Source organism: Pelophylax lessonae (assembly GCF_965119305.1).
Source record: "Pelophylax lessonae genome assembly, chromosome: 1".
NCBI classification, from domain to species: domain Eukaryota; kingdom Metazoa; phylum Chordata; class Amphibia; order Anura; family Ranidae; genus Pelophylax; species Pelophylax lessonae.
This window is the reverse complement of record NC_138768.1, coordinates 222,528,976-222,551,631: the sequence shown is the minus strand read 5'-3', so window position 1 is coordinate 222,551,631 and position 22,656 is coordinate 222,528,976. Positions and strand designations below refer to the sequence as shown.

At 45.0% G+C, this 22,656-nt stretch overlaps 1 protein-coding gene across 1 annotated transcript in view; it reads left to right on the top strand.

The window, feature by feature from the left end:
• The window catches only part of PTPN11 (protein tyrosine phosphatase non-receptor type 11), a 113,645-nt gene that overhangs the window by 52,083 nt on the left and 38,906 nt on the right, over positions 1-22,656 (top strand). The window contains exons 8-12 of the mRNA XM_082243776.1: positions 1,539-1,618; positions 1,718-1,876; positions 16,704-16,835; positions 17,000-17,154; positions 19,865-19,932. Coding sequence (XP_082099902.1) covers positions 1,539-1,618; positions 1,718-1,876; positions 16,704-16,835; positions 17,000-17,154; positions 19,865-19,932 — 594 coding nt within the window. The remainder of the gene's footprint in view (positions 1-1,538; positions 1,619-1,717; positions 1,877-16,703; positions 16,836-16,999; positions 17,155-19,864; positions 19,933-22,656) is intronic.

The window sequence follows — 22,656 nt, the reverse complement described above, 5'->3', positions numbered from 1 at the left end:
GAACAGCTGCATTTCGGGTTTTTATCATTGACATCATGCTATTTTAGTTCATCACTGATCTTTGCGCTGTATTTGCACTGCATTTTAGTTTATTTGGTCACCACCAATTTGAACAGCAGCATTCAAGTTCACAATAGTATAGTTGTTTTTCCTGAGCGCGGTACACACCTACCTTTTAAGAAAGCTCTTTACGTTTGTCGTCTTTGGGAAGAATCTCCCCTTACAGATAGCTAAAATGATCATTGGTTTCAGTGGTTACTCAAACGATTGGCAGAAATTGCTTAACACTCAAGGAGCCTTTAACATGCCCTGAAGGAACCTTAGTTGAGAATCCCTGTACTACAAAATGGAATTGTGGGAGGAATAGCAGAACACAAATTCAGTGACGTCAATACTTTGGTTACAGAAGGGCAAGTTCAGAATGATATTGCAAGCGATATTGTTAAAGCTGTGCTCCAGTCTCTAAAGTGAAAATAAAAGTCAGCAGCTACAAAAAATGAACAGCCACTCGCATGTTCCACGATCCAACGAGTTGCTCACCCCAGTCGTGTCCTCCCTCTCCAGCATCTTCACTATGGGCACCTGGCTGTGACTGCTTGCGGCACAGCCAGGTGCCCACTGTGGTGCATGTGCGAGTGGCACTGTGCTCTGTGACTGGTCCCCAAGTCTTCTTTGACCTGCCATGTGTCTCAGAAGATTTCAAGAGCAGAACTTCTGCTTCTGATCGTCTAAGGCAATAGAAGCAGAAGTGGGAGCGGGTACCTGTCCAAATCCGGTACCCGCTCCCCCCCTCCCTCTCCCCAAAAGCTCCATTTCACAAACAGGAGCTGGTGAGGAGACCTTAATAGAGAACTCCACTTTTAGGTGGAGCTCTGCTTTAAGTTACTTTTTGCGATTTAGACACGACTGCGATCCTGACAAGTGTAATGTATATGAAAAACAAAAAAACCCTCTAATTTTGTCTCCATGGTGCGTTCATTGGTTAGTGTGGGAGGGTTAATGTACATGCAGAGACCCAGTGAGTATGTACTATGTGTGTACTGCTAGTTTAAATAGTTTTTGATCAAATACTTGTTTGTTGTAGGTTATGGGTATTTGTTTACTATGCGCCCCCTAGTGAAGCCCGACATTTCAAGCACTGGAGATAGCTCTTTACCTCTCCCAGTTATAAAGAAAATATGTACTTGAATGACAAAGATTGCCGTTGCTGATTGCCTTCTGTAAATTCTAGTTGCCTGGCTGTCATGCTTATCCCATAAGTTCTGATTTCACTTGTTGCATACTTTTTTCTGGGTCAGTGACTGAAGCCATGAACAACCCAAGCAGTTGGCATTTTCAGTAGGAAATAAACAGTAGCTGCTTACTAATTTTTATGTTGGTTTCCTTTAAAGTACAGGCAGCGTAAAAATAATCCTGAAGCCTAAAATCACCCGGCCACCTTCGCACCGCTTTCTAAAATATATATCTAAATCCACTTTGTCAGCAGTGATCAAAAATGTTGTTTACTAGAACTTATTTCTTATTTTCTTTCTATACAGTTGATCACACAAGGGTAGTTCTTCATGATGGAGATCCTAATGAGCAAGTCTCTGATTACATTAATGCCAATACTATAATGGTAAGATCATCTCTCAAGTACATGAGGGCCCATTTCTTTTATTAACACAATATTTGATTGTGGTTTTCAATAATGCTTTTACTATATTTATATTTACAGCCTGAATTTGAAACAAAATGCAACAATTTAAAACCCAAGAAACGTTATATTGCTACTCAGGGCTGCTTGCAGAATACAGTGAATGATTTCTGGAGAATGGTTTTCCAGGAAAACTCCAGGGTTATCGTAATGACGACAAAGGAAGTTGAACGAGGCAAGGTGTGTTTCATACGTAGCTGTCTTATTTGTTGCGTCCTAATAGTTTGTGAAATACTCGACATTCAGTTGCTGATTAGTTAAAGGTTCTGCTTTTTTCTTAGCAGTAGAAATGTGAGGGTTTTATTGAAAATGAAAGTAACTAAATGGAAACCAGTCAGAACTTGGGAAAAGATATATCGTGGCTAGTTGCTGTGACTGCTGCACATTGAATCTTGCTCTGAATTATTTTGACAGTGTAAGAAAACTGCCACTCTTCTCTCTATCTTGGTAGAACCCTTCTGTTCCAAAATTTTTTGAACACTGTAATAAACACCTTGAGTTGTGTGCACATGTATCTATGTCAATTTTTTTTAAATTTACCCTTTTAAAAAAGATCATTAACATGTCCATTTATGATGTTTTTTTCCCCTTTTATAGATATATATATATTTTAAAACTGTAATTGTGGTATATTTCCTTCTGATGTGAACAAAGGAGCTGAAATTTATTTAGGGGATTGCTAAAACTGGCCATACTGGATGGAACCTGATTGTTTGTTTGTTTTATTTAAATTGATCATAACCTCAGCAGATTTATATGTACTGTATGGGTTGGGATTGCACCTAGCACACACACTACCAGTCCTAGGTCGTAAGCTCCAGCAACCACTGATGTGGATACACGATATGTAATGTGCTGTGTAAAATAGTCGACACCATATATTTTTCTCTTTCGTTCATTGACGGACACAGCTCCTGGCATTCATAACTATTGGGTTATACTGTCCCCTACAGGAGTAGGACACTAGGCAGAAAATAATTCTGGCTACACCCATTGGCAGTCACAGGGGGTCTACTCCCTCTGTCTGCTATAGCCAGTCTGGAGTAAGTACCTACTTCCTTGCTGGGATCATTGGTCCTGGCAATTTTTTTTTCTTTTAGATAGAAAATTTTCTCCTGTGTGTTTCCTGTGAGATCAATAATCAACTGCCGGACTGGGCGATGGGCTGGATAATCTGGATCCAGTGGTCAACCCAGTCTGGCCAGCGCGCACGCAGACCTCAGCTCCACGCTAGGTCGGCTGCAACATAGCCCCACTGAACGGGGTGGGGGGGCTGGCCTGCTAGTTAAATGCCGGACGGTCGACTGTGCGCGGGGGGGGGGGGGGGGGTCTGGCCTGCTAGTTAAATGCCGGACGGTCGCATGTGCGGGAGGGGGGGAGGGAGGGTTATACACAGTGGGGCCCCCCATTCTCCCTGGATCTGTCCCTGAGGCCTGGTCTCCCTCCTGGGTCCCTGTATGCCTCATGGTGCCGCAATCTTGTGTAGTCCAGCGGCCATTTTGCTGTGGTTTGTCATTGAAGATGGCGGCAGCCTTGACAGTGGAGCCCTGTGGGCGGCTATTTCAGTGGTGGGAGCCCCTCCTCATCCCCTGGTGCTGACTCCTGGATTGTTTTACTTCTGATCACCGCATGTGTTAGTGCATTAGCCTGGTGGCTGTAGGCGCTTGTTTTTGCTGGGCGGTGAGTCTGGTGAGGTCCTCTCCTTCTCTACTGAGGATCTCTTGGTGCTTTGTGCCTGGTGACTGGGTGGTGCTGCCAGCGTGGTGGGGTTGTCCCTTAGCAGTGTTTTACACGTTTTCTGGGCTTTCCCTGGTGACTCATATGGAGTCTTTGGAGTACATTTCCCCACCTGATCCCCTCTGAGGCTGCGGGTCCCTCTGGGTCCCAACCATCCATGCACTGACGGTCTGGAGTCCCGGGTGGAGGTGGCTTTTGGGCGACGGGCTGGCAAAAAGCGCCTTCCCCTGCCTCATCTGTCTCATCAGATCCTGAATCTGATTAGGCCGCCGTGGACGAGGGTCACCCTGCTGGGTCTGCAACCACACACCTGGAATCCTCTGATAGTGAGGAGTTTCCTCCACGTCTGCGACCGTGCACGAAAAGGTGCTGGTGGATGCACTGATTGTATCTGTGCCTGAGACCCTACAGATGGAGAATGCAGCTGAAGCTGCGACGGAGGTGCAGGTCCCCTTTGGCACTCACAAGCCATCCAGCCATCCATTTCCGTCTGCTGAGCAGTGCGGTATTTCCGCCCACTGTATGTCTAGTATTCGGAAATCCCGCGCATGCGCAGTAGACGCCGAAACCAAGCCTCGTTTTGGGTTCATTACCATTTGGACCGCCAATAGAAGGCTTTCCACTATCGCCCTTCTGCACAATTGGTCACCTCCCTCGGAGTCTCCGTGAGCACGGGGCTGACGTCCAGCAGAGGAAATGATGCAGCCCCGGCATAGACCCTGCATTATTCTGGCAGCATCATTAGCTTGCCGGAAAATCAGGGTACACAGAGCATGCGCGGGTGATGTCATTGACTGGAAGGAACTAAATAGAAAGAGAACAACTGAAGTGACAGGCAGGAGAAAAGGTTAGTCCAGTAATACGGACACATATGATTTATATTGTTAAAAGTAGCAAAAAATTTGTATACTACCGCTTTAAGAAGTGGACTGTGCCACCGGTTGGTGGACCCTCTGGTATCCAGATTAAATAAGGCAATCATGATTCCAGTTGAAGAGTCCGCGGCCTTTAAGGATCCGGCTGACCTGAAGACGGAGGCTGTGGCCCGCATTATGTACACTCCGGCTGGTTCGGCAATGAGGCCAGTATTCACCATTTCCTTAGTGTCGCAAACTCTGACCGAGTGGGCTAAGCTCTTACGCCATGACCTGAAGTGGGAATTGCTCCCCTCTGCCTTTGCTGAGCTGGCGGACCAGCTGGTCCAGGGACTGCAGTTTATCTGTGATGCCTCTTTGGATGCGGCTCCCCCGATGGCTCGCCAGTCTCCTGATCAATGTCTTTGAACTTCCAAGCGATCAGATTGTGTCTGAATTATTGGACGGATCGTCTTCAGGGTTGTCCAGTGCGCATTCAATATGACAACGCCACGGCCGGGGCTTATGTCAGTTACCAAGGGGACACAAGAAGTGTCCTGGTGACTCTGAAGGTAGCTGGCATTCTAAGGTGGGCAGAAAGGTTTGTTCCAGCCCTCTCCTCCATACACATTTCCAGGGTGGAAAATTGGCAGGCGGATTACCTCATTCGGAAGGCGTTTGACCAAGGGGAGAGGTCCCTTCATCCGGAGGTGTTTCATTAGCTGTGTCTCTGGTGCGGCACCCCCCAGGTGGATCTGTTGGTGTCTCAGCTCAACAGAAAGGTAAGGAGGTTTGTGGCTCAGTCAAGGGATCCTCTGGATGACGCCACAGACGACTGGTGGACCCGTGGGGTCAATATCGTCTAATTTACGCCTTCCCTCCTCTTGAGCTTCTACCAAGACTTCTACGCAGGATCGAGGCAAAAGGGATTCCAGTCATCTTAATGGCTCCGGACTGTCCTCGTTAGGCTTGGTGCTGCTGGTCACCGACGATCTTTGGAAGCTTCCTCTCAGGGAGGATCTTCTGTCCCATGGACCGATCTTTCATCCTGCTTTACACTGACTGGCTTTGACGGCTTGGCTGTTGAAGGCCAGGTTTAAAGGATAGGGATTTATCTGAATCAGTGATTCTTACAGTGTTGAAAGCTAGGAAATCTACTTCTAGGAAGATCTACCATCGTACATGGAAGACGTACGTTGTGTGGTGCAAGTCGCTTGGGGTTCATCCTCGCTGATTCTCAGTGGCTCTGAGCTTAACCTTCCTTCAAAGGGGGGGTTGAACAGAAGTTGGCCTTGAGTACCATCAAGGACCAGGTGTCGGCCTTGGCAGGGTTTTCTTCCTGGTGCCTACCTTTCTTCAGAGTGTCCGACATTTGGTCCCTCCAGTGCGGGCTCCGTTGCCGCCTTGGGGTCTTAAATTGGTGCTTTCAGCCCTACTGGGGCCTCCCTTGGAAAATCTTCAGGATATTCTGCTTGCTTACGCTGTCCCAGAAGTTGGCCTTTTTAGTGGCTATCTCCTCTGCGCGCAGGGTGTCAGAACTGGCGACGTTATCCTGTCGTTCACCTTATCTCGTGATTCACAGGGATAAGGTAGTTCTTCGCCCCTGTCTGTGGTTCTTTCCAAAGGTTGTCTCTGATTTTCGTTTAAATTAAGACATTGTGTTGCCTTCCCAGGCCTTGCGTGCCTTTGATGTGGTCTGGGCAATTAGGGTGTACCTGGCAGGTACATAGTTTTTCAGGAAGTCAGACTCTCTATTTGTGCTCATGGATGGACCTCGAAAAGGGCTGTCCGCTTCCTCTGTGACCATTTCCAGATGGATCAGACAGATGGTGGTTCAGGCCTATTCCATCAGGGGTCAGGTTCCTTCTTTCCCTGTCAAGGTGCACTCTACTAGGGCGCTTAGTGCCTCCTGGGCCTTCTGTCATCAGGCGTCAGTGACACAGGTTTGCACCTGGTCGTCGGTGCACACTTTTACAAAATTTTATAAAGTGGATGTGTTGGCATCTGCAGATGCTTCCTTTGGACGCAAGGTTTTGCAGGCTGCTGTATAAGAGGACCTGATCCTCTTTTGAGAGTGAATTTTTTTTTTTCAGGTGGGCTCCAGTTTGGTTGAGCTCCTGTTGCCTGGTCGGCTATTGTGGAACCTTGGGTATTTCTTGGTTGTTCCCACCCCTCATGTTTAACACTGCTTCGGGACGTCCCAATGGTTATGAATACCAGGAGCTGTGTCCGTCAATGAAAGAAAGAGGAAATGGGATTTTTGACTTACCATAAAATGCATTTCTCTGATGATCATTGACAGACCCAGCACCCTCCCTTCTGTAGAGTTATTATTCTCCTGACACTGCTTGTTAGAAAACTGAGTGGCTGTAGCAGAGAGGGGGAATTTACCCCCTGGGACTGCCCGTGGGTGTAGCCAAAATTATTTTCTGCCTAGTGTCCTACTCCTGTAGGGGGCAGTATAACCCAATAGTTATGAATACCAGGAGCTGTGTCCGTCAATGGACATCAGAGAAATGGATTTTACGTTGGGTCAAAAATCCCATTTCTCTATCGTCCATTGACAGACGAAGCCTCATCTTCATTAGCTGAATGGGTTATGCTCCTCTCATCAGGAGTAGTCTAGGCAGGAAAAGTTTAAATGTACACGCCCACGGTGCTGTCCCCACAAGCATAACCCACACACCCTCAGTTCAGCAAACCAGTTTGTTTCTGCCTAGAGAAGGAGTAGGACCTAGGTTTCCTGCCGAGACTCCTCCCGTCTCAGTTTTTTTTTATTCTTTTCAGAATATTTTATTTTATTTCTGTTTTACTCACTTGCTAGTTTGTGTTCAGGGGGATTCTCCTGGTGATCTACAAGCAATGCCGGCTGGGGCTTCGCACTGGATAATCTAGATCCTTATGGTCCCCCCAGCCTGGCCTACAAGCATGGGCAGATTATAGTCCCTCACTAGGCCTCGCAACGACAGTGCCCTTTTACGAGCCTGCGAGCAGATGCCTCGCCGGGACGCAACTATCTGGAACGCCCTGAGTCGCAGTGTACCCCTCGGTTGGCAGCACCCCCACTTCGGGTGGTAGGAGATCTGCCCGGAGCAGAGCCCACCTGGTCCATGGTATGGTGAGTAAATGTGACCCCCCTTGCCCCTGGTGACCTTGGGGGGGATGTGGGCCCTCTCCTGGGGATAATAGAAACTGTGCTTCCTAAAAGATGCCCCTGGCCTGTCAGGTACCCGGCCTTTGTGCCCTATTTCCCTCTGCCGTCCCCACGGGGGGCTAAGTAACTGGGGTGCCTGGCATCCTGAGGGTGTAGCAATAATATCTTGTTTCTTGCTGGGACTTGTTGTAGATCTTAGAGGCCTTCGTTATGGGGGTCCCTGGCCGCATGGCACGCCGTGGGCGCCGCCATCTTAATTGTGGGCAATGTGCAGATTTTTCCCATTGACTTGTATGGGGCCGCCATTTTCCTTGAGCTTCCTATTAAAATATATTGGCAACCATTTTTGTGTATTCTATACTGCACTGGCAGCGTGACCTTTCACATTCAGGCCGAGGTCACTCCCTGTGATGCTTCTTCCTGCTGCAGGCCGAGGTCACTTCCTTTCTCTCTTCTCCATGATGCAGAGGCCGTTCAGGAGGGTTCTCCCTGAGGGTGGTACAGTACTGGGGTCTTGCGGGCATATCCCTACAAACTCTGCTGTTAGTGTATATTAAAGGGGGACTCTGCAGACCGCGGCGATCGGCACTTCTCAAAGTGACAGTTCTCAGTTTTTTTGCACTTTAATTATGGAGTCCCAGGTTGTGATTTCACCCTCAGACCCACTCTGTGCGACTCCAGGACAGTCCAGATCGCAGTCGCTGGCCGCGATTTCAGCAGTTCTGGAAAGCCTGGCAACAAAAGTTGATGTCATGAAAAAGATTACTAGTCGGAAATGGCCGCTGCCTGCTCCATCATGGTGGAGTCCTCTGGTTCAGAGGCTGATGTGGTTGCCACAGACGCCCCCCTGCCTGAAGGATCGCTGTTTGCGCAGTCAGATGGTGAAGAGGACCTGTCTTCTTCAGCTGCGTTCGGTAACACGCTTTAGTGGAAGCTCTGCTGTTTCAGTGAGGGAAACTTTTTAAAAATAACTGAAGAGCCCACTCCGGCAGGGACGCGAGTGGCTTTTGGCTCCCGTAAGACCCAAAAGTCTGACAAGGTTTTTCCCTGTCCCGAGACTTTTCACGATATTGTGAATGACCAGTGGCGGCGTGTTAAGCACGTGCTAGTGGTTTCCAAAACCCTTTTAAGGCCGGTATCCTTTTGCTGATACGGTTTCCAACTGTTGGATGGTGCCACCTAGGGTGGATAGCCCTGTTTCCAGGTTGAACAAATCTACTCTTGTGCCCATGGAAGATTCCCCGGTTTTCACGGATCCGGTGGACAGGCAATCCCTTTCCCGCCATCTTCACGTGTTGGCGGGTTCCATTTTAAAACCGGTCTTTGTGTCTGTTTTAGTATCACAGACTGTTAAGGAATGGATTAGGGTTCTGAAAGGGGACTTGGACCCTGACGTGGTTCCCCCAGAACTGATGGAACTTTTGAACCAGATGGCCCAGGCCCTGGTGTTCCTGTGTGATACTGCTCCCCTGGTGGCCAGAGTTTTGGCTGTGGGGATTGCCCTGTGGCGCATTGTTTGGCTGAAGAGCTGGTCGGCTGACCAAGCTTCCAAGAAAGCCCTGACAGATTTTCCCTTTTCTGGGAAAGCGTTTGTTTGGCGACTCACTGGATGAGTTAATCAAGGGTCTGACTGGCGGGAAGAGTACTCTTCTTCCTCAATCCTCCAAAGGTAAAACATCCCGTGCTAAGCGGGGTCCTTCCTTTACTGCTCATAGATGTTTTTTTCGTGCCCCCGGGGCGCAAGAAAAAGGTAAGCCGTTCAGAGTTTCTGGAGGGGCTAAGCAGCACTGGGGCAAGTCCAAGGCCAGTCAGTCTGGTGCTGCGGAAAAGTCCTCTTCAGCATGAAGGGGCGCCCTCACCCGTTTCTGTGGTGGGGGGGACGTCTGCACTTCTTCCAGGAACCCTGGACTTCTTTCGTTCAAGACAAATGGGTTTGCAAACTGATTTGTTTCCCGGTACAAAATCTAATTTTGGTCCCGGCCGGGGTACAGACTTTTTCAGTCGAATCTTCGCCTGTCTCCAGAGCATTTGAAAGATCTTCAGGAAGCTGTGCAGAATCTCCTGGCTCAAGCCTGATCATGTCGGTTCCTCCGCAGGAACGTTCTCAAGGTATCTATTCAAACCTGTTCACAATGCCCAGAAAAGAGGGCAAGGTGCGTCCAATCCTGGACCTCAAAGCTCTGAACCCCTTTGTGCGGGTGCAGAAGTTTCAAATGGAGTCCATTCGGTCGGTGGTGGCATCAGGGGGTTTTTCTGGCCTCCATCGATATCAAAGATGCGTATCTCCACGTTCCCATATTCGAGGGACATCAACGATTCCTCTGCTTTGCGGTGGAAGAGGAGCGTTTTCAATTTGTGGCGTTACCCTTTGGTGTTGCCTCCACTCCCAGAGTTTTTACCAAGGTCCTGGCCCCTGTGCTGGCCTTGTTACGTCAGTGAGGAATCTCAATTTTGGGATATCTGGACGATCTCCGGTATCGAGCAGACTCTCATTCAGATCTGTTAACCAACATCTTTATTACAGTTCAGACCCTTCAAGAATTCACGTGGACGATCAATTTCCAGAAATCTGCTCTGACGCCATCCGTACGGGTCACTTATCTGGGGCTGATTCTCGACTGCATGAGGGCCCTGGGCCTGGTGGTATCAACCTTCAAAGCAGTACTGTTTGCTCGGTCTCACTTGAGGCCTTTGCAGAAAGAGATTCTGGCAAAATGGAACAGGGATCCGCAGTCATTGGACCAGAAGATTAGTTTGAGCCATCTCACGAAGTCTGCTCTATCTTGGTGGATCCAGTCTCCTGTCCTGTGTCAGAGCGAGTCCTTCCTGCCACTGTTCTGGACAGTGGTCACCGCAGACGCCAACGTGTCAGGCTGGGGTGGAGTGCTGGGGAAGCTCTGTGCCCAGGGGACTTGGGCGACAGAGCCCTCTTTGCCGATCAATATTTTGGAGCTGAGAGCGATTAAGCTTTGCCTGCTCCACTGTACCAGTTGGCTACGTGGCTCTCTGGTTTGGATACAGTAGGACAATGCACATTCCGGCTGTGGAGAGTTGGCAAGTGGATCAGGTGTTGGATCAAGGGGAATGGTCCCTTCATCCGGAGGTGGATTTGTGGATCTGTTTGCACCTCGCCTCAACAGTAAAGTTCAGCGGTTTGCGGCCAGGTCTCGAGATTCTCTGGCCGGCGCCACAGATGCTCTGGTGGCTCCTTGGAGCCAGTATCGCCTGATTTATGCCTTCCCTCCGCTTGTATTCCTGCTGAGGTTTCTTCGCCGGGTGACGGTGGAAGTTGTTCTGGTGGCACCAGACTGGCCTCGGCGGTCTTGGTACGCAGACCTGGTAAAAATGGTCATGGATCCTCCACGGCTACTTCCTCTATGGAAAGATCTGCTGTCTCAAGGAACGTTCTTCAATCCTGCTTTACAATTCGCTGGCTTTAAAGGCTTTGCTGTTGAAAGCAAGGTGTTCAGGGATAGGGGCCTTTCTGACTCTGTGATTCCTGCCCTTTTTGAAGGCCACAAAGTCGACATCCAGGAAGATCTATCCTCGTACGTGGAAATCGTACATTTCATGGTGTGAATCGCTGCAGCTGAACCCTCACTTGTTTTTCTATAGCTAGGGTTTTGGCCTTTTTGCAAAAAGGGGTTGAGTAGCACTTGGCGTTGGGCACTATCAAGGGTCAGGTGTCTGCCTTGGCCATTTACTTCCAAAGTCTGTTGGCTACTAATAGCTTGATTCATACTTTTATTCAAGGGATGCGTCATCTGGCTCTTCCGAGGAGATCCCCGTTACCTCTTTGGGATCTCATTCTGGTTTTGTCTGTTCTTCAAAAGCCTCCTTTTCAGAATATTAGGAAGATTTCTCTGCTTTCCTTGTTGCAAAAGGTTGCCTTCTTAGTGACTATTACTTCTGCTCGCAGAGTATCTGAGTTGGCGGCGCTGTCCTGTCGTTCGCCTTATTTGGTGGTCCACAGGGATAAAGTGGTCCTCCGATCTAATCTGTTTTTTTCTCCCTAAGGTGGTGTCGGATTTTCATCCTAATGAAGACATTGTGTTGCCTTCCTTATGTCCTAAGCCTAAGCATCACAGAGAAATTGCCTTGCATTTCTTGGATTTGGTTCGGGCGATAAGAGTTTATCTGAAGGTTACTAAGTCCTTTAGAAAATCGGACTCTCTCTTTGTCCTTACGGACGGTTCTCGCAAAGGTTTGGCTGCATCTGCTGCAACCATTTTGAGATGGATCAGGCAGACGGTTGTTCAGGCTTATTCACTCAAGGGTCAGGTTCCTCCTTTCCCTGTGAAGGCGCATTCTATTAGAGCGCTGAGTGCCTCTTGGGCTTTTCACCATCAGGCCTCTGTTGTACAAGTTTGTAAGGCAGCAACTTGGTCGTCTGTGCATACGTTTACAAAATTCTACCAGGTGGATTTGTTGGCATCTTCGGATGCCTCTTTTGGCCGCAAGGTTTTGCAGGCTGCTGTTTTTGTAAGAGAATGTTTTTTATTTCTCTTAGGTGTCTTTTACCTGGGTGAGCTCCTGTTGGTTGGTTGAGCTTCATGTTACCCAGTTGGCTAAGTTTAGCCTTTGGAGTATACGTTACTTTCTGGTTGTGTTCTTCCCACCCCTCATGCCTACACTGCTTTGGGACGTCCCATTCAGCTAATGAAGATGAGGCTGCGTCTGTCAATGGATGATAGAGAAAACAAGATTTTTGTAAGATCTATTGACAGACGCAGCACCCGCCCCTCTAATATGGGGATAGTTTTTTTCTTCACTGCTTGCAACTAAACTGGTTTTCTGAGTGGAGTGTGCATGGGTTATGCCTATGGGGACAGCCCCGTGGGCATGTACATTTAAATTTTTTTTCCTGCCTAGACTTCTCCTGATGGGAGGAGCATAACCCATTCAGCTAATAAGGATGAGGCTGCGTCTGTCAATGGACCATAGAGAAAAAGATTTTACGGTAAGGTCGTTTTTTTTTTTTTTATGCGGGTAATTTTTAGTAACTTTGTGTTCTTTTGTATGAAAAAATAAAAATCAATAACGGTTTTGGAAAATAAAGCTTCTGATAACAAAACACAAGAACATAAACCGATAACGGGAAGCATATATACGAATAAAATTTTTTTTTTTCCATCTAACAATAAGGGCATAGAACATTTGTATATAAGAGCTGACTCTTCCGTTAGACAATACTGTTTAAAAGACCCACCACACCAGAGTTGTATAGAACCGCCACAAATAAAGTATTTGAATTTCGTATTCTCAGTAGGTTACGCCATTCTGTTATCCACAATCCACTACCAATGTTATCTGTCATATTTCAACCACTAGCCAGTTTGTGTTGATGTAGTGGTCGTTAATGCCTATTAGATAGAGTCCTCCACGACCTGAGAAAGGGGAAAAGAGGAAGCATTGTTAGAGTTCAACCACCAGTGCCAAATTTTTTGAAACCTTGTAGGACATTCCCAATGTTTAAATGGTAATTCTTCTCTCCTTAATGTTAGATTCAGAATATTACATCATTGTGTATGTTTAAGGGGTGTATTTCGAGGTCCATTTTTGTAGTATAAGTTTACAAGCGAATTATAAACACCTTGTCCACATGATTTGCATCTCATCTGGAAGCAAATCACCTAAGGTAATTCCCAGAACTGCAAACTTCAGATCAATTGGCACCTTAGTTGAACATAGAGTTTAAGATTGCAAAAACTTTTTCCCAATAGCGTGGGAGCTTGGGACATCACCAGAACATGTGGACAAGGGACCTATTGGCTGGGGTACATCGTGGGCAGAGGGGGGATGATATCTTGCCCTAAGAGTGTAGTTTCTCTGAAGTGTAGTGTACTCTGTGAACAATAAACAGCTGGGTTAGGCGCTGAGAAGACAAAAGGTTGACCTTTGGCAAAAACTCCAATGCCTGGGTCTTCCCCTCTTCGTCCAGTGTTTTGAAGTTTCTTTGCCAGAAGCTAAAAAGATTTACCTGCGTTAGGCACTGACAACAGTTTTGAGTGAAGAGTATATGTCTCATATTAAACTCCTTTTTGTAAAGGATGTAGAAATAGCCATGGCCCAGGTCATAGAGGGGTTATATTTCAGCTGGGTAGCATTAGCTTGGCTCTGTAGAGCATGGCATAGTTGAAGGTACTGGAAAAATTGGTATTACTAGAGCTGATATTGTTCCCTAAGGACCTGAAAGGGCAATAGGACACCTTTATCATATAATTGGTACAGTAGAGTAATACCAGCCTTCTTCCATTAATTACATTCAGTTTATTTATTCAATTCAGATAAATATGGGTTGTCCCAAATGGGCATATTTTTGGTATAGCCCTCATGCTGAGTGATAGTTTGTACAGCGTCTCACAACTTATGTATCAAGAAGAAAGTGGGGTATTGTCTTTTTATCATGGAACTGGTGAGCTACTACTAATTGGACCAGTGGAGACTCCTTATATTGTGATAAAAGAACACTCTCTGTATGGGGTCTTGCAAATGTACTTCATTCCAGCCATACCAATACTGTAACTGAGAGGCAATAAAATACAATCTAGGATTGGACACCGCAAGGCTACCACTACCTGTAGCTAATTGTAGTATGGAAAGCCTAAATCTGGGGTGTATATGTTTCCGGATAACATCTCAAAAAATAGAATCGACTCTTCCAAAACGACGCTGCGGTAACCGCACAGCGCAATTGGGAAGGGTAATATAATAACTGTGGCATCCATACCATTTTCACAAGGTTCGCTCTATTACTGTCGGAGGCAATTTACTCCAAGTTTTACCAGTTTGTTTGAATTTGGTAAGTAAAGAGATCAAGTTTCTGTCAACATAGTCTTGTGTTCTGGGTGTAACTACAACTCCCAGATACTTGAAAGATGTGACTACTGCAATTTGGTTTGCCTGAGAAGTAATCTCCTAGGCAGTGAATCAAGTGATAAAAGCACCGACTTGCCCCAATTAATATTGCAGCCTGAAAAGGACCCATTGGTATTGATTATGGATAAAGCTATAGCCAGAGATGATGTGTCTCCCAGGAAGAGTAGTGTGTCAACCGCATATAGCGCTATATTGTCTTCCCCTGTGTGTCTTTGAAATCCTTATGATGTTTGGGGATTCCCGAATGGCAGCCACCAATGGCTCTAGCACAAGAGCGAAGTGGAAAGGTGACGGCGCATCCCTGCCTTGTTCCTCTGTGTAATGAAAAGGGATCTGATCGATATCCGTTCACCTGAACTCTGGCCTTTGGGGAGGAGTAAAGACAATGTACCCATTCAATGTAGCAAGGTCTAAATCCAAATCACTGGAGACAGTGCCACAAGAAGTTCCAATCTATACCGTCGAACTGCTGTGGCCCAATTTAGTCTGGATGGACTAATTTAGCAATATATTCGGAAAGCCGAGAGGCCAGCCCTTTTGCCAATACCTTAGTGTCTGATGTAAATAGAGATACAGTGTCTGATGTAAGTAGAGATATCGGACGATAAGAGTCCAGACTACAAGGGTTCTTACTTAGCTTCAAAGTCAGCACCATATATTTTAACTGTAATAAAATAAAATGCAAAAGTGCTCACATGCAATAGATAAGGCACATTGTGTGCACAGACAGCAAAAAATATCTCAGATTTCAGGGCAAATCCAATGCTTATCGGTGCTTAAGGAAGACATAAGGTCCTTAAGCCAGCCATAGATGATTTAAATTTCGTCCGCTTCAGCAGGGACCAACCAAGATTGGAACCATGTATGGGCAGGCTGAATGTACCCAAGTTGATCAATCAACCAGCCTGTTTAGATTTTAATTTTAATGCAATTATTGCCAGCGGCTATTGTAGCTACTAACATAATCACTTTGTTTTTCCAGTGGGGATGGCTCCCCCCTGCCGGGAGAACACAATAGCTTTACAGGATGGATTACTCCATCAACACTGACTGTGTTGATGGGGAAATCAAGCAATTTTTTTTTTCTTGCCTGCAACCCGTGGTTGCAGGAAAGGAAATCGCTCTATCTATGGCTGACTTTAGTGGTAAGACTTTGTTTATTTGTCTATTAACTCTGAGACAGGTGTGTGGCTTTCAGATGGCTTTCAAAATCCCCAGTGTAGAGATTAACTTTTGTTTACTGCATGCATAATTTTCTCTGAAGCACCATAACGAGAATTCTGCTATATTAATGCCATTAATTATAATGTGTTCAAGATAAATGCAATAAAAAAGCACATGATTGTGCAAGAACCCTTAATGCGCCTCAGCTGTTCGGTTACAATGTTTGTTTGTTTGCAATTAGTCTTTAAAAGTAAAGCTACTTGGAGGATTGGGTTGACTGTATGTTGTGGTTGCTGCATTACAAAAAATAGCACATACACCCTCAAATGAATGGGCTGACTTAATGGAAAGCATGTTAACAGCTTTAGAGAAGCCAGAATGTGAAACAATGTGCTATTAACCTTGTAAAGTTTAACCCCTTCATACCTAATTGTAAAACAAAAATTAATGCCTAAGCACAATTTTGCAAGTTTGGCATGTGTTAGTTAAACCATACAAATCATCACAACTACTTTGTGCATCCAGGTGGATTATACCTTGTTTTTTTCAGGACAATTTGGGCTTTCATTTGATGTTAAATCGTAATGAATATCTTCTGATTTTTTTTTTTTTTTCTTAAAGGAATATCTCTTATAAATACCATAACCTGCCACCAAAGAATAACCCAAAATAATTTCTCCTGCTCCCGATGATAGCTAAAACACACGGACACTGATACTAAATAAAAAAAAATAAAAAATCCTGCCCAAAATATACTGACCCTGATATTTGACACTTGTTCCTTACTTGACCCAAACCCAACCCTGCCACTGACCTAGATCAAGGCTTTTCTTTATTTTTAATTTTTTATTATTATTTATTAATTTTTTTTACCCTGACTTCTTTTTTTTCTCTCTGCAAGGAGAGAGAAACACGGGGGCGGGCTTCACAGTGGCTTATCACTGTGGTAGTCAATCAGAGGCTACCATGGCAATCGGGTGACCCAGACTTGGGAGTTCCGGGTCCCGAACGCTAGAAGAGCGCTGTGCGCCGCACTTCCAGCACAAAACAGATACGCATATATGCGTCCACCACAGCAAAAAGCCCAGTCCAGTGAGGCCGCATATATGTGTACGGTCGCCGCAAAGTTAAATATGAGTTTTGGGTGGAGTTTTCCTTTTGGAATGCCTATTTACAGAATTTGGCACCTAATCAAACAGAAGGTATATTTGTTTTCCAGAGTAAATGTGTTAAATACTGGCCGGAGGAGTGTGCCCTCAAGGAATATGGAGTTATGAGAGTGAGAAATGTCAAAGAAACGCCATCTCATGACTATATATTAAGGGAACTTAAACTTTCAAAAGTAGGACAAGTAAGTAGAGCATTTTTCCTTTTTTTTTTTTTGAGAAGTGTGCCTTAAGCATTAAGCAGTTTCCGTGGTAGCTGTTTGCTAGGTATAAAGTGTATTCTTTTTCATTCAGCTTTCCCCAATGAGATTGTCAGATAACTGGAGATAATTCTTTTATTTTTATTAAGGCTAACACCGAAAGGACTGTATGGCAGTATCATTTCAAAGCCTGGCCAGATCATGGCGTACCTGCTGACCCTGGCGGTGTCCTGGACTTTTTAGAAGAGGTTCACCATAAGCAGGATAGTATACAAGAACCTGGACCTGTTGTTGTTCACTGCAGGTAAAATGGAATTTGCAGACTATGGTCAGTCCGCGACTTACCAACAAGATAGTTTCTGTAGGTTTGTTCTTGAGTTGAATTTGTATGCAAGTTGGTACATTTTTAAGTGTAACTCTAGCCCAAAAATTTTTTTTACCGTTTTTTTGCGATAGCATTGGGAAGGGTTAACACCCCAGTAACATTTTTTTTTTAATTTGCGGTCTGTGCCCCTGTTCAGAAGATTTTTACCTCACTTTCTGTCCCTCTGACAATTGTATTTTGAAAAATGCGGGTTGTGGAAACAAGGATTGGTGATAAAGCTTCAGTGGAGACACCTTTTTCCCATGAGAACTCTTACAGGAGTGATTTCCCTTCCTAGGGGTAGATTTCTCCTAACTTCTTGTTGTCTCCCTCCATTTGTAAGTATGAGTCAGATGTAAGTTGGTTGTATGTAACTCGGGAACTGCCTGTATATGAAACCAGGGTTTCAATAGATGGGAGCTTATGGCGTTAGTGCTTAAAAAAAATAATTTAAAGCCCCTTTGAAATGAAATTTTGCAAATTATATCGCTGTTTCAAAGTGCGAAATTCTGTTAAGTTTTTCCGAATCTGAGATATATATATATTTTTTTTAATTCACTGCAGCCGCAGCACACATTGCTCATTACATTTTTGAACAGAAGTATAATTTCTTAGGAGTTTGCTGTTTATTTTTCTCTGCTGCATTACCAGTTAGAATCTAACATCCCCAGCAGGTTTTAATTTGGCTGATACATGTGAGGAACTTCCTAATATTGACAATTTGTTGCCTCATGCTTTTTCTGTGTGAAACAAAAGTGTGTGCAATGGGTGTGATTGGCAATAGCTCCTCTGCATCACAAAACTGATAAGCAAAAGGTGTTCACATATAACTACCAATGGGGACCAGGGTGGTCTGGTGCATTTATTGCAGCGTCTGCAGAAAAATGGCAGCACAGAACAGGAAAGATGTATTCCCTCCTGACATGAATATTCAATTTTGGTTGAAGTCCAGGTTAATTTTTATCACTGCATATTACAAATCAACTTAGCAGTTAGTGCACTGGTTAATTTATACTGCTTAGTCAATCCAGAATTCACCAGCATTTTTAGTGGCTGTACGAAGTACTTCAAGTGTTACTAAACCCACAACTGTGAAATCAGTCTGTATATGCAGTAAAGCATGCTTGTTATATTCACTGTGGAACCTAAGGGGTTAATCCTCTGCATTTTGTAAAATGACTGTTTAACTGTTCTCTGTTCCTCATCCACAGTCCCCAAACCATCTCCTGCTAGAACAGAGGAGTCTTGGGGACAAGCTGCACATGCTCAGTTTGGTGTGTATTGCTAGAGTTTTTTTTTTCTTGGGAGAGTGCATGTGATCAGCACAGGGCCAATCAGCACTGTCCAGACAGAGGGTCAGTGGTCCTGCCGCCCTATAGGACAGTCAGAATAGAATGAAAACTCCTACAAGCATTAACTAATCACTGATAGAAGTCACAAGACTGCTCTAGCAGTAATATTTACTAAAACTATTGCATTACCATGTTCTGTGTACTGTGGGAGACTAGATAATAGTTATTGCAGGGTCCTGGGTTTAGTAACACTTTCTGTCTTTTTGGATTGGGCTTTAGTAGTAATGGCAGCGCAGGCTCCACTTCATGCAGTTTATTTTTTTTATGTCGCTTTGATTGTACTCAAGTATTTTTAGTATAGTAGTCAGGGGCTAACAGGTGAGCAGGCAGAGTACCAAGCCAAAAAAGTCAAGGTCTCCATAGTCAAGTAAAAGTAAGTCTCGGACAGGTCACAGAGAAGAATCTTGTGGACAAAATCTTTAAGAACAGATTGGGTGTTAGACTGTTAAATATGTTCACATTAAAGCTTTTACAAAATCTAAACTAGATTTGCTCAGATCCTTGTTGGTCAGCACAATTGGTGCAGAAAACATGGTCACATGGTTCAAGTGCAAATAGTGGGGATATGTGGTTTCCTTTGGGGAAAAGACCACCTATGAGTCAAGGGAAGCCATACATTTATCTTTTACTTTCTTCGTTAATTAGTTCTATTACATTATGCCCTCATTCCTAACTTGTACTGCCTCATGATTGCCGTTAGAATAATTGATGTACAGCAGTGCTTAGGACAGGGTGACATTATATGATCCCTACAGCGAGATCCTAGGAGTGCTAAGTGTTCCAAATCTTACAGTAACGTGTTACTGCTCTGTTACTGTGTTACTCGTGTTACTGTTTTTGAAAGATTTTGGATACTTGCCATCACCGGGATCTTGCTAGAAGGCTTTCCCCTTAAAAGCCAGTTGTAAGGCAAGTATTGTAATTTTTTTTACTTTTACTGGGGGGGGGGGGTTAGAGACTGTTTGCTTTGGTGGCCGGGCCAGCTTTTTCCCATAATTAGGCTACTGTGACTGTTTGCCTACTTATACTGTATAAATAAATAAAATAAAGGGAATTTTTCCCTACAGCCAGAGAGTTGATTATACTGGTCTTTCTCTTTGCCTGAATGTGTTTTAAACTAGCTGACATTTAATTTATTGATAACGCGGCAGTCTATTTTTTTTTTGCTCTGTTCAATAAAATGGGTATTTGTGTGCTGCCAGCTAGAATGTGTTGCTTTTCAGTCATCACAATAAAGTCTGTTTCAGAACTCCAAGATGGTCTCTTGCTCACCACACTGCTGTTTTCTTTATTAACAGTGCAGGAATAGGACGTACAGGCACTTTTATTGTGATTGATATTCTCATTGATGTCATTCGAGAAAAAGGTGGGTATAGAATTCAGCACTGTTTCCTGTCACCAGGCACTTGATCATATACAATTGCTACAAATGTGTTAATTCTATTCTTTTGTTTCAATGATTTGTATTAAAATATTTTTCAAAAATAGAATACAAATGTTATAACCATAGATTTGGTTAATGGTTAATGCAAATTAACGTACAAAAGGCGTATTATTAATATAGAAACTGCAAATTAAGAGGATAGAAAAGGCATGGTCCAATAAGTTGAACGAACATTCTAAAATACATTGTACGTGGGGGGATGGCTGTAAACTTTTATCAAAAACCACTAGAATGTACATTAACTTGGAACCCTTCAGACACGCTGTATGTTCATCTTATTTCTAATTTGTGCTGTGTGCTTTCTTTACATGAAATTTCAAAGTTGATGGGTAAAACACCCACCACCTAATTACTCCTCTTCAAATGTGATGGGAAAAGTCACAAATAGTTTGCATAGCAAAGTACCCTAGGTTTTGGGGGACCCAGGACACTGGGAAAGACATACATGCAATTACTTGCACAGTCTTGGCTCCTCTACTCATGTCTGCTGTTCCATTGGGCACTGTTGTGATTGTTGCTGTATATGACTGGGTCCCTGGGAGCCTCATGATGGCGCCATTTTGCTGTAGCCTGTGTGCTCAATGTAGTCTGGTGGCCATTTTGCTGTGGTTTTCCTTTGAAAATAGTGGCGGCCATGACAGTGGAGCCCTATGGGTGACACTTTCAGCTGTGGAAGCCCCTCCTCCTCCCCTGGTGCTGACTCCTGAATTTTTTCCCTTCCTGATCGCCGCACATGGAGTGCAGATTATCCTGGTGACTGCAGATGCCTGTTTCTGCTGGGTGGTGAGTCTGGTGCGATCCTCTGCCTCTCTGCTGAGGATTGATTAGGTGCTCTGTTACTGGCGACCATGTGGTGCTGCTGGAGCGGTGGGAGTGTCCCTTAGCAGTGTCTTTTTACACTTTTTTTTTTTTTTTTTTTTTTGTGGGGTCCCCCTATTGACTCAAGGAGTCTTTGCAGCACATTTCCCCACCTGATCCCTTCTCAGAGGCTGCGGGACCCTCTGGGTCTTAACCATCCATTGATACACTGAGGTCCGTCCTGGAATCCTTTGTGTGACGGGCTAGGAAAAAAGCCCCCCTTCCCCCCGCCTTCCCCTGCCTCATCTGTCTTCTCAGATCCTGAATCTGATTTGGCCGCTGCGGACACGGGTCACTCTGCTGGGTCTGCGACCACGCACCCTGAGTTTTCAGATAGTAAGGATGATTCCTCCACTCCTGTAGCTACGCACCAAGAGGCGCTGGTGGAGGCATTGATTGTATCTGTGCATAAGACCTTAAAAATGGAGGACACAGGTGAAGCTGCCACAGAGGCGTTGGTTCCCTTTTGGTACTCACAAGCAATCCAGAGCGGGAAAGGTATTTCCTATCCCCACCTATCCCCACAGAATTGTCACTAAAGAGTGGGAACGGCCCCTTGTGGTCCCTTAAGCGATTTGCTATGCGGTACCCCTATGAGGAGTCCCTCCTTAAAAAGTGGACTGTTCCACCGGTGGTGGACCCTCCGGTCTCTAGATTGAACAAGGCAACCATAATTCTGGTTGAAGAGTCCCCGGCTTTGAAGTACCTGGCTGACAGGAAGGCGGAGGCTGGTTCAGCACCGAGGCCGGTATTTACCATTGCACTGGTGTCACAAACTCTGACCGAGTGGGCTAAGCTTGTACGCCATGACCTGGAGGGGGAGCAGCTCCCCGCTGCCTTTGTTGAGCCGGCAGACCAATTGGTCCAGGGGCTGCAGTTTATCTGTGATGCCTCTTTGGATGCGGCTCCCCTAGTCGCTATGCTCTCTGTTTCAGCAGTGATCCTTGGGCATATTTTTTTACTCAAACGTTGATCTGTGGGCCAGACTTCTTTAAAAAAAAAAAAGCATTGACTGATCTTTCTTTTTCAAGGAGATCTTTTGGCAAAAAATTTGTAAAAAAACCCACGCTATGGTAGTAGATAAAGTGTTCAAAATATACGTCCAAACTAATTTAAGAAGCTGCTGCTGTTGGGAAAGGTGCTAGAACCTCAAATACTAATCCCATATAAAGTACAATTAAGCGCTGCTTCAAAATGACAATACAATATGATCAATAGTGTATAAAAGTGCAGGTACAAAGATGAATAAAGTAAACAATATATAAAAGTGCAAGTGCAAAAAAAAATGAAGTCCATTAGTGCGGTATAAAGTGCAATATAAAGTGTCTGTGCTTGTTATTTTCTTCTGGTGCTGCTTCATGCTCCCGTCCTGTAATCTCCACTCACCAGAAATAAGAATCAAGTAGGCATATAGTGCTCCCAGGCACAAGATGAATGCAGCTATGATTCCTCTCCTTCTCCTCCAAACACAAATGGTTAGAATAGAAGTACTTCCCGGATCATGGGATTCCTATAAAATTCCTCCAATCACAAGGCGCTCATCAGGTAATAAAATGAGAGAAAGGTACCCGTAGTGTAAAATCATTTTAAAAACAAATGCACTTACAATTTAATGCATAAATTTGAACATAAATGCATTTGTTTTTAATTTTTAATAAATCCAAAACGGTTTAACACTATGGGCTGCTTACAGGCTCTCTTTGGGGAGGTGCAAGACCCTTTTAATTTTAAGGGTGAGGGTCCCGGTTCTGACTTCGGAACGTTTTCAGGGGTTTTACTCAAACCTGT